General features: G+C 35.8%; 1 protein-coding gene across 4 annotated transcripts; it reads left to right on the top strand.

Moving 5' to 3' along the window:
* The first annotated feature begins 1,009 nt into the window (after nt 1-1,009).
* Nucleotides 1,010-12,004, top strand: LOC136201986 (protein transport protein SEC24 A-like). Of its 4 annotated transcripts, XR_010674237.1 has the most exons (16): nt 1,010-1,319; nt 2,428-3,441; nt 3,619-3,757; nt 4,388-4,578; nt 5,928-6,035; nt 6,152-6,355; nt 6,733-6,964; nt 7,342-7,491; nt 7,612-7,768; nt 8,163-8,290; nt 8,387-8,709; nt 8,784-8,972; nt 9,537-9,777; nt 10,396-10,458; nt 10,596-10,669; nt 11,507-12,004. XR_010674237.1 is itself a non-coding variant. In XM_065992387.1 (14 exons), the coding sequence occupies exons 2-13, from the start codon at nt 2,485-2,487 to the stop codon at nt 9,768-9,770; spliced, it is 3,012 nt and encodes a 1,003-aa protein (XP_065848459.1). In that variant the 5' UTR covers nt 1,010-1,319; nt 2,428-2,484; the 3' UTR covers nt 9,771-9,777; nt 10,396-10,932. The 4 variants fall into 4 exon arrangements, 1 of the variants encoding a protein (XP_065848459.1); XR_010674235.1 differs by having other exon boundaries at nt 10,396-10,669; nt 11,507-12,003; XR_010674236.1 differs by lacking the exon at nt 11,507-12,004 and having other exon boundaries at nt 10,596-10,932.
* Nucleotides 12,005-12,327: the final 323 nt, after the last annotated feature.

Genomic DNA, 12,327 nt, shown 5'->3' on the forward strand with positions numbered 1-12,327 from the left:
GGTCCATTTGCTTAAACCTCATCTGGGTTGGGTTAAAGTCAATGTGGACGGCTCTGCTTTTGGCACTCCTGACGAGGCTGAAGCGGGAGGTATTTTTCGCAACTATCGAGGCTTTTCCAAATGTTGTTTTGCTTTTTCTACCCATCATTCTTTTGCTTATATGGCTGAATTGAAAGCCGCTATTTTCGCAATTGAACTTGCTTGGGAGAAAAATTGGCATCAACTTTGGGTTGAGTCAGACTCAATGTACGTAGTTAATTTGCTTAAACATCGTTCCATGGATGTTCCTTGGAGTATTCGACAAGAGTGGTTGTATTATCTCAGCATTTGCTCTAGGATGAACATTCTCTTTTCACATATCTTTAGGGAAGGAAACATAGTTGTTGATGCATTGACAAAGTTTGGAGTCTTTTCCTTAGTGATCAATTGGTGACCTTCAGCTCATGTTTTTTGCCACAGGTTTATCAATGATGACATTTGTAGTATTTCACATTTGCGTTTTTCTTGACTTTTCATATCTTTTATCCTCCCCTATTCTTTTTGTTTGTTCTCCTTCCTCTTCTCTTGTTCAAACACTCACTTTTTTCTTTTATTAATATATTGCGGGTTTGTAAATTCTTGGACCATGAGTGCTCACCCTGTCTAATTGCTGTCTCGTCCCAATTTCTATAAAAAAAAAATATATATTTTTTATATTTTTAGAATAAAAAAATGATGTTTTGGCGTTTAGGTAAGCGTAGATCATCCATGAAACACATGTTTTGCTATTACCTTTTCAGGCTTTTGTTTACCTTTTCATTTAAAAAAGAAGAGTTTTAGGTTTTTGATTAGTTACGTCATATTTGCCTTTTACATTTCAAAAGTAGTCTTTTGCTTTTTAGAAAAGCAGCTTTTTTCAACAATAAATAACAAACCGTAACCGCAAACAGTACCAACAAACAGTAGCGGAAACAAACGGTCCTTCATATGTAAACGATATTACAGTTATGCCACTGTACATAATGAAGATTTTTCCCCTAATGTAGTTTCTGTCTCTATTCCTGACTCTCTCGATCGCTTCACCTTCAACCGCCCCTCTCCTCCTCTTTTACGGCCGTCCGCGACCCTTTTTTCCACATTAATTTCGCCGGTTTCCTCGTAGAAACATCAATTGCGCCACCTGGTCACGGACTCAAGGCATCCTTTTTTCCTTTATCTTCAGGTCTTCTGACTGACGCAAGTCACCCAACCATCTGCGATTTGCATCGACGACCTTCTACTCTGATTGACCCTAGTTATCCAACCATCTGCATCTGAGCAACCTAATAAGAAACTTGCAGGTATGCAGCAAATCGATGATGACTAAAGTGCACTGTCTTGATTCTTAATTTTAGAGTGTTTTATTAGTAATGTTTTGGAGGATAGCTTAGGTTTATGTTTCCTTTGATATTACTGAATCTATTTGAACTTGTGAATTTCTCCTTATTGAGAGAAGTATACAGACAGAGAATTTTGCGTTTGCTGAATCTAGATTGAAAATAGTTTTTCCCTATATGTTTGATCATCAATGGATTGCTGTTATTCCCTCTTTTCTTTCTTGAAATAGATTTGAATTTTATTCCTACCTAATGAGTAACAACTGTTGATTAAACTGTAGAAGGTTGGTAATAGAGCAAAGCTCTCTACGCTCATAAGAAGCAAATAGAGTTAGTGGTTCGCTATTTAATCTCTTAATTTTTCTAGGCACGTTCCTTTTGGTAATCTTTTAAAATAATGAAACTAGTCATTGTACCTAAACAAAGATGTTAGCTTGGAGGGCATCCAAGTGCGTGTGTTTTGTATATACAAAATATGAAGTTAGGTACTGAAAAGATTTTCGGTTAAAAAGATAGGAAAATCTGAAATTTCATAGACTGAGCTTTGTCAATCTTGATAAAGGAAGGAATGGATGTACTTGCTATATGCATTTTGTAGGATTGATGAATTGCAAAGCTATGATATACTCCTCAAAATGTTGTATACTGAGGAAAATGTGATTCATCACTCATGACAAGCTTTTATTCTGCTAATGATAATAATTAAATTACCATCCATGATATAGAAACAGAAGCTGGGTCCGGAATTCCCACAGGACAAGGATAGGACAAAAATGTTTTGTACACATGGTGGCATGGGGGATGCCTTAGTAATTTTTGATTGTGTAATGACATAAAATGACAATAGCAATTACCTTTTTAATGATATGGCATCTAACTAAATATTGGTTTTCTCTACATGAATCTTGATCCTGTGGAATTAGCTAATAAGTTTGCCATTTAATCCGTGTAAAGAAATTGGACCTTACCATCATGCATGGTTATGAACATCATTTTCTACTATGTTGTTATGATGTATTCTATAGAATGCTAATTCAAATTATTTCCACTTTCTTTTTGTTTTCTTTGTCAGATTATCTAATGGAACTATAGGTGTACAATACGAAGAAAGATATTTTTGTTGGAAGTCATGGGGACTGAAAATCATGCCCGTCCAAATTTTCCTATGACACGTTCAACTACTCCATTTGCTGCTGCTCCAACTATGATACCGTTTTCCTCATCTGGTCCTGTTGCTGGGCCAGAGGCCCCTAGCTTCCGACCTACTCCACCAGCTGTTCCTCAAACTGCAGTACCTCCTACTATGGGATATGGGTCTGAAGGTGGATTGCAGTCCTCCTCTGGCTGGAGACCTGGTCCTCCAGCACCATATGGATCCTCAACTAGTCGGCCTTTCCAGAGCTTCCCAACTCCACCATTCACAACTGCACCTCAAGTTCCTACTATTGGGCAACCACCATTTCAACCCCCTCCTGCTCAAGTATCATCAATACCTCACTTTCGTCCACAGCCACCTCCCGTATCAATGGGATCTCCACCTGTAAATCTGAATGCTCCTCAGTCTGCACCAGATTCATCATATCCTCCAGCCAGGGCCACTTTGCAGCCACCTTTACCTGGATATATAAAGCAGGTGACTCCAATTTCCCAAGTCCCGCCAATCCAATCTCATTTTCAAGGTCCACAAGCAAATTACGTTCCTCCTGTATCAACACTACCTGCTCCTTTCCAAACACACCAAGGTGGTTTTTCTCAGCCTATGGGCATGCATTCAAGGGAACAAATCCAACATCCAGGTTCCATACCTCCTGTAGTTGGTATCCAAGGTTTGTTGGAAGATTTCAGTTCACTATCGATCGGGTCTATTCCAGGGTCAATTGATCCAGGACTTGATCCAAAAGGATTGCCAAGGCCCTTGGATAGCGATGTGAAGTCAACTCCATTGGCTGAGGCATATTCTATGAATTGTGATAATAGATATCTACAACTTACTACTAGTGCCATACCAAATTCTCAGTCTCTGGTTTCAAGGTGGCATTTACCTCTAGGAGCAGTTGTTTGTCCTCTTGCAGAAGCTCCAGATGGGGTGCGTGCTCTGCAATTAAATTCACCAGTCAATGTTTCATGCTATAATTAATTATTTATTTATTTTTTGAGAATTTGTTTCTTTTTGATTTTTAGTTGACAGTTGTGCATGCTATGTTTACTATTTACTTTGAGGTTTTATATTTTCAAATCGTTCATGCTCTTCTTCTCGTCTCAGGAGGAGGTGCCAGTGGTTAATTTTGTTTCATCTGGTATTATTCGTTGTCGTAGATGCCGTACATATGTGAATCCATATGTAACCTTTTCAGATGCAGGAAGAAAGTGGCGTTGCAATATTTGTTCCCTGCTCAACGATGGTAATTCTACATACTTCTGTTGACTATTACTTGAGAACCCATTTGATAATGTAAGAAGCGACGGAGAAAATCTGTTTGCAGTTTGTAGCCTTGTGTTTCTCATGAAATGTTCTCACGCTGAGTGTCCATTTTTTGCACATTTTTTAAAAACTCTAGTCCATGCATAATAATTGCAATTTATAACATGGTTTTACTTCTTATATTATGTTTTTTTGAAGATTTCTGATATTATATAGCTGAAAATTGAGGATGCTCTTTTAAGCTTAGTACTTTAGTTTATGTAAGTTGTTGTTGTTATTTTATTATTATTAAAAAAAAAAAAACTAGTTGCTGTTGGCATGGTTAGGCTGTGATTTGGTGTTTATATACCTGAGATTTGGTGTTTATATTGAACTGTTTATTTGGGACTGTTTCTCGTAGTTGATGTGGATGGATGGCACTTTTTCTAAAGTTTTGCATAATATGCCAGTATATTCCATTGGCTTTGTCAGTTTGTCTTTCATCTCAGAGATTCCTCTGTAGCCTGGACAGTAGGTTTTTTCTTTTCAAATCTCATGTGGTCCTTACGCTTGTAATATCTTTTTCTAGTTACAAGCAAAGTTGCTCATCAACTTTAATCCTTTTGTGCAGTTCCCGGTGAGTACTTTGCTCACTTAGATGCCACGGGAAGAAGAGTAGATTTGGATCAACGACCTGAGCTTACAAAGGGAAGTGTGGAGTTTGTTGCGCCAACTGAGTATATGGTGCGGCCTCCAATGCCACCATTATACTTCTTTTTGATTGATGTTTCAATATCTGCTGTTAGAAGCGGCATGCTTGAGGTAAGTTCCTCTATTGAGTATTATTATCTTCTTGGTTCATTTGATCTTCTGTAATTACAATGCTGCATATTTAGATGAAGCACAGTATAAATTTGACCCAAAATGGGAGGATATTGTTTCTTATTATACAATTCTTGCATACTTGGGTGACGTTAGGGTATTATTTGTGCAGTTTGTATCACATTTATTTGCATTTCTTAGAAGCATTATGATGGTGTTGTATTCTTTTCAGAAGCGGTTTGATGTGCAAGGTTGCACTTATTCTAATGTGCAAATATATTCGTTGGCCTCGACTTAAATGGACATATTGTTTTGGGGAATCCATGGGGTGTAATTGTTAATTGGAGAATGAATGTTGAGAAGTAGCACGATGACAATCTATTTAATTGGCGGGTTATTGAAGCCTCCAAATATAAATATTAACTTCACACTAATTTGTGTTGCAATTATAGTGATGAACCAGGTTGAATGTCTAGAGTTGAACTTTAACTAACTATCTAGCTGATAGTACTTGAGAAAATATGTAAATTGGGTGAATTTGTTTGTTAATTAAAGTTAAGCCGGCAAATAAGCAAGTAATGAAAGCAATGGAGATTTATAAGGAGAATCAAATTATAAAGAACTCAACTCAAGAGGTGGCAAGTGCCAACTAAATTCAATGGAAGGTTGATGATAAATGTCTAAAGATTTCTATGTATCCAAATATTTAGCCAATTTAACCAAAAGTTGATTTTAATCTTAATCCTCCTCAATAAATTAATTAAACGCAAACGTCTAAATGAACTCTTGTTATTAGATGAATCGATATCAAAGCAATCCTTTGTACTCTAACAACAGCATGAAGATTTATGAAGATGACTGTACCAAACAAAATTCCAAAATTTTATTTTTAGTGGTTCTATTGTTTCTTATGGATATCTTAGAAAGCCATAATCAAGAATAATTTGTTACTTCTTCGAATATATCACAACAGTTACTGATTATGAAATCATAGATTGCAATAATCAGAATTGATCAATTTGCTTCCAAGTTCGAAGCTTTAGTGTTTGTTCTCCAAAAAACTACAAGCATACTGTAAAAGGGATGAAATACTATGAACTCACTAAAATTAAACATTTTAAAACCATATTAAACACGTAAAATACATCCATCGATAATCAGAAGAGGGATCTTGTTAGTGTTTCATGATTTTCCTTTATAGATTCTACTAATTAATAAGATAAAAAGGGAATTACTAGATATTTGCGTTAATACTTGACATGTGTTGTTATATATTGGGTCTATATGTGTATTTGGATGCCTGTATTAATAACTTGTGTTGACTTTCGGTCTCTGTTTGCACTTTGCAGATTGTTGCCCAAACTATTAGGTCTTGTTTGGATGACTTGCCTGGTTTCCCCAGAACACAAATTGGGTTTATCACTTACGATAGTACGATTCATTTTTACAACATGAAGGTAAGTGTTCCATGAATATATGGAAGCTAGCACTCCTAGAGGCTATATACATTTCTTCCCCATGTTAGCTAACAATTTAGCTAAATGAGTTGTGCATTATTTCTTTTTTGTTGCAGTCATCATTGGTGCAGCCTCAGATGATGGTGGTTTCGGATTTGGATGACATATTTATTCCATTGCCAGATGATCTTCTTGTTAATTTGTCAGAGTCGAGAAGTGTTGTAGAAGCATTTCTCGATAGTTTACCATCCATGTTTCAAGACAATATGAATGTAGAATCTGCTTTTGGTCCTGCTTTGAAAGCAGCGTTCATGGTTATGGTGTGTGATTTGCATCTTTTATTTATTTATTTTTGGGTGCTACAAAAGATACTGAATTTAATTGGTTTTGTTTTTATATCAATATGATGTCCTATCAATTATACATGGACATCATTTACAGCTTGAGAGATGAGTGTTGGTAGAAAAGATATTAATAATTTCTTTGCATTTTCCCCCCTAAATCAGTAGAAGTATTTGTAGATGTTCAGCTTCCTCTCCTTCCCCTTCTCTATCCCCAAGATCACCGTACTTTTCCCATTTTTCTGTTTTTTTTTTTTTTTTTTTTTTTTTTATGGGGTAATGTAGTGTACTTGCTGTTTGAATCTCATTGGTTGGAGCATCCAACTTCTTTGGACTAACTCTCTCCCTCTTTCCAGAGTCAACTTGGTGGGAAGTTACTAATTTTTCAGAATACTATGCCATCTCTTGGTGTTGGCCGCTTAAAGTTGCGGGGGGATGATCTTCGCATTTATGGAACTGATAAAGAGCATGTGTTAAGAATACCAGAGGATCCATTCTATAAGCAAATGGCTGCTGATTTTACCAAGTACCAGATAGGAGTCAACGTATATGCATTTAGTGACAAGTACACTGATATAGCTTCACTAGGTATAACATTTACTTCCACATAAGGCATTGCTCCTTTGATGCAATTTTTTGCTTGATTGTTTCATGGTTTCCTGAAAATATTAATAGAATCAGAAATTTTCTTATTATCAAAAGTTTTAATGTTTTCCTCTAGATATTTGAGGTATGCTTTTGGGTATATATTTATGGTAGTGTTGCTTTCTCTGTGATTAAATATAATGATCTCTTCATTACTATTTGCTGATGTTTGGAAGTGGAAATTCCGCTTGACTATTAATAGTCTACTGATTGTGTCTTATTCCTGTTAATATTTGTTTATTTGTAACTGTCACTTTGTAGAACTTTTATGAAAGCTGGAGTACCAGTGTTTTGTATGAATTAGTTGCTCTCGCTTTCAGGAACTCTAGCTAAATATACTGGGGGACAAGTTTATTATTATCCAAGTTTCCAATCAGTCAATCATGGAGAGAAGTTAAGACATGAGTTAGCTAGGGATCTTACAAGGGAAACAGCATGGGAAGCTGTCATGCGCATAAGATGTGGAAAAGGTATCCCCATTATTTTTTCATGAACATCTTGTATTTGAAATATTTACATGACAATTTGAATCGTTATCATTGTTCATGATTCAGTGGATGACTTCTTGCTTTCTTTTGTGGTGCTTCCAGGTATTCGGTTTACATCTTATCACGGGAATTTCATGCTACGGTCAACAGATCTATTAGCACTTCCAGCTGTTGATTGTGACAAAGCATATGCAATGCAATTATCTCTTGAAGAGACATTGTTGACGACTCAGACTGTATATTTCCAAGTTGCATTGTTGTATCCTTTGAGTACAAATGTATAAAAGAACCCCATTGTTTCCAGTTCCGCACTGGTGTCTATTTGCTTCGCTTTGAACTTTTTCATCAACAAAAGAAAAAGTTCCTCTTGCATTTTTATTTGTAATTTGCTGTCAAGCTGGTCCTAAACTTGAAGGTAAAGGTGCCTGTTTGACTTGCAGTCATTTAGATCCTTCATGGATTTCCTTGCATATTTTTCTCTGGAGAGTCTCAAAGGGAGAAAAAGTGAAAGCTACTTATACTTAACCTTCCTTCTTTGACTTTTTGTAGGAAATTCTGTATGTTTCAGTTGGGTGCTTTTCTTGTTAGGTTAAATAAGTAGAAATTTTTATGCACCTGAAGAACTGTTATGATTTTTTCTTAACCATCAAAAGATACACTGCTTCTTGTGGAGAGAGACGTATCAGAGTTCACACAGCAGCTGCTCCAGTAGTAGCAGATTTGGGGGAGATGTACCGCCAAGCTGACACCGGTGCAATTGTTTCCTTGTTTTGTAGGTTAGGTAGGTATAAACTCTACTGTGTGGTATTATTGACTTTAAGTTCTGATCTTTAGATAAAACAGCACAAAGTTTCTGATCAATTGAAATGATTTGCAGCAATTGAAAAAACATTGTCCCATAAACTAGAAGATGCACGAAACTCTGTGCAGCAAAGAATTGTGAAAGCTTTCAGAGAATACCGGAATCTCAATGCTGTGCAGCATCGTCTGAGTGGGCGAATGATATATCCAGAGTCTTTAAAGCTCTTACCTTTGTATGGATTAGCACTCTGTAAATCAACACCTCTCCGAGGAGGGTATGCAGATGTTCTGCTTGATGAACGCTGTGCTGCAGGATTTACAATGATGGCATTACCTGTTAAAAAATTGTTGAAACTTTTATACCCTAGTTTGATCCGAATAGATGATCATTTATTGAAGGTAATCTTGATTTCACAGTGTTAATGTAGGCAGTGGGTGTTATTCAATGATACATTTCAATCTCATGTATGCAGCCTTTTGCACAAGCGGATCAGTTCGAAAACATTATGAAGAGACTACCATTGACTGCAGAGAGCTTGGATTCTAGAGGCCTTTATATTTATGATGATGGTTTTCACTTTGTTTTATGGTTTGGTAGAATGCTCTCACCTGATGTTTCTATGAATCTACTTGGCCAAGATGCTGCAGCTGAGCTGTCAAAGGTGTGTCATTAGTTTCGAGGGTGGTTTTTTTTTTAAATCAACAATTTTATGCTTATTCCCATAATTGCTTATGGCAAGCTTGAAAGCTTCAATGGAATTGGATTTAATCTTCAAATATGGGATATTAAAAGAAGTGAGAACTTCTCTTGATGGTTTACCTGATTTTCTCTTACCTTTGTCATTCAAATTGAAACATCATCTAAACTGTCACTTCAGGATTTGATTGTGTACCTTTTCTATTTTTATCCAGAGATTAAGCATGAAGGTTTGCTTAAGCCTTCACCCAGTATAAAGGATTTGTATTGATATTATTGTTCACCACTCATTTGAGGATCTGACATGATTTTTTTTTTTTTTTTTTGAAGAATCTGACATGATCTTAATTTGAATGAAGCAAATACAAAGCTTTGGAAGTTGATTCTGTGTTTTACTTTTTTTTCTTAGATTCCTACCATGGATATTATCTATGAAGTAGTTTCTGCTATTTTCTCAAGTTGTTGAGCTTTGCTCTCTTTATTAAGTTTATAAAGCTATAATTGAATTTCTATGATGCTATTTGATCAGGTTACTCTCAGACAGCAAAATACTGAAATGTCAAGAAAGTTATTGGACATGCTTAAGAAATTGAGAGAAAGAGATAATTCATATTATCAATTATGCCATCTTGTAAGGCAAGGTGAACAACCCAGAGAAGGCTTCCTTCTGCTTACAAACCTTTTGGAAGACCAGATTGGGGGTACAAGTGGATATGTTGATTGGATGCTGCAATTACATAGACAAATCCAGCAAAATGCATAACTGCCAGGTATTTTTGTTTTATGCCTCTTCTTCTGTGCAGGTGCTTTTACAAATGATTTTTTTTATATAAATTATGCATCATTACATACTTGGTTTAAATTAAGAAAATGCACAGAAGACAAGCTAGTTATCGTGCATTCTCATTTTAAACACCACTCATAGAGAAGACTAACATTTACCTATTTCTTTAGAAGTCCTATCCTGTCATGTCATTTTATTATGTGTTATTTGTTCTTTGTCAATTTGAATTCATTAATATGTGGCTGTGGAGGTGCATGTGAGACGTCTCTAAATGCCATCAGTTTTTAAGCTAGGATAATACTTGGCATGTCAGATTCTGAAGGGCTGCAAAATTTCGGTTTGAACTGAATAACTGAACCTAAACTCTTTATTATAATATCTTTATAAAAAAATTGGGATAAGGTACAAATATATCCCCTATGTATGATTATTGGGGGAGAGAGGATCTATGCCTAACTGTACAAAACAGTGCAATCTTAAGAGTAAAACGTTTATGAGATGGTGCAATTTCAAGCATCATTAACCGAAGATGAGTTCTACTTTTGAGTCTTCTTTTGGTTTGATTTGGTTCTAATTTGTCAGTGAGTTTGTTGTTTTCAACCAGGATACGTGTAGCTGCTGTGCCGCACCCTTACTGCTGCTGAATATTTCATGGCTAGATCTCTAGGTACATGCAATACTACAGGAATCCAGAACTCATTAGTCTTGCCAAGCAATTGCACTTCTCATAGTTAGCTGGGTTGACACGATTCGTGCTAATTATTTGTATAAAAAATTTAAGATTTTGATGTTGTCATTTGACAGGATTTCATCACGGGCTTGTATGTATCGTACGTAGTCATAATTAGAGGGATTGGCTTAACCAGTGAACTGAGCTGGTAATTTCTTCCCTTCATAATTGAGTGTTTTGAGTTGAATTGATCACTGCATAGGCTCTGAAACAACAATTTATTTGGTGCCATACGAGATATATTGGTTAGATCCAGATGTGCTTTAGGAATGATATGGCGCCACACCCACATAAATATTTGTATTTGATAGCCTCATGAACATCAGCAGTTTTTATAGTTGTGCTATAATTTTGTTTTTCTTATTTTCATTTTTTTGTCAGAAGAATTTTGGAAGGTATTGGTTTCTGTTATGAGTTGCTTATTTATTTCATAGTAACGATTCAATTTATTATTAGAAGCTGTGCTTGTTTTGCACTTGTTAATTGTTGTGTGGCTTCGAGGTGTTACTTTTGAATTTAGAAATGTGCACTTTTATTTTTTTTCCTCTTGAATTTCATGTGAATTCTTTCTATTACATGTTTTACATTTTAACTTTCTATTACATGTTTTACATTTTAACTGTTATATTGTGTCTGAATATGAAAATATTGAAACTTATGTTTAGCATCGAATATGATTCGACAAAATTATGACGACAATTTAGAAAGTTTTTAATGTCAATAAAGGGTAAATATAGAATAAGAACATATAATAATTACGATTTTGATTGCCGACCTGTTCCAAAAACCGATGAGATATATGAGGATTATAATGGAGTTGAAGTAATAATTAAAAAAATATATTGTTGAAATTTTGAAATTTGATATTGCTTAAATCAAATATTATGCTTAAATCAAATATTATGATAAAATGTTTTTGTAAGAAGTATTTGCCTGAGTGCCTTTGTAGTTTTAGCATGAGCTACTATTCATTTTTCTACACCAGGTGGAGGAAGCTGCAAGGTGTAAGAGGGGGGATGAATGGCAAGACTAGGAGGAGGCTTCGACATGGAGTGGTGAATGAAACATATTAACGTACGTTGATTATGGAGGTCGAGTTGGCGTAAGGAACACTATAAGAAATAAAGACGGTGTTGACGTTGGATCTCTGTCCTCTTGGATTAATAGTTTGTATTGGTTTCAGCGATTCCATTAGGGACTAGGAGAGTCGGGTATTCGATAGACCTTCGTGAAGGAAGGTGGTGATGTTTATATAAGGGAGCCTCTAGGATAGAATACAGACAACCGCATTGACATGAAGCTTAAAGGGGATAGATTCTTTCGGTAGGAGTTAGCTAGCCAAGAACTTAGGGAAGTCTCAGCGCTACACGGGGATTTGGCCTTCGCCAGAATCGTGAGTTTTTCGTGGTGTGAGTGAGTTTTAACTGAGTGAGTTTTTTTGTGGTGTGAGTGACAATAAACTAAGCAAGTCCTTTGTGATGTGCGCTAGCAATGCTAAAATATCCTCAATGAATTGACAAAAAGAAATTTTACGATGCTTTTTTGAAAATATTTTTTGTGATGCTTTTCAGACTGATTAAAAGCTCGTGGATTACCAGGATCATTGTTGCGAGACTTTTAGCAAGGAACTTAGATTGTTAACACATGTGAACACTAAATAGTGCAAGAATACTCCCATATAGTTGTAGGTGATGAAATTCTACGAGATTGGATCCTTTTAAGTGGGAGAGAGTTCGTGGTTGATATTTGGAATTCAACGCTCAGGTGAAGTAGCACATATCTGATGTATTGAATTAATGGCCGTTA

Source organism: Euphorbia lathyris, chromosome 8 (genome assembly GCF_963576675.1).
Source record: "Euphorbia lathyris chromosome 8, ddEupLath1.1, whole genome shotgun sequence".
Lineage (NCBI taxonomy): Eukaryota > Viridiplantae > Streptophyta > Magnoliopsida > Malpighiales > Euphorbiaceae > Euphorbia > Euphorbia lathyris.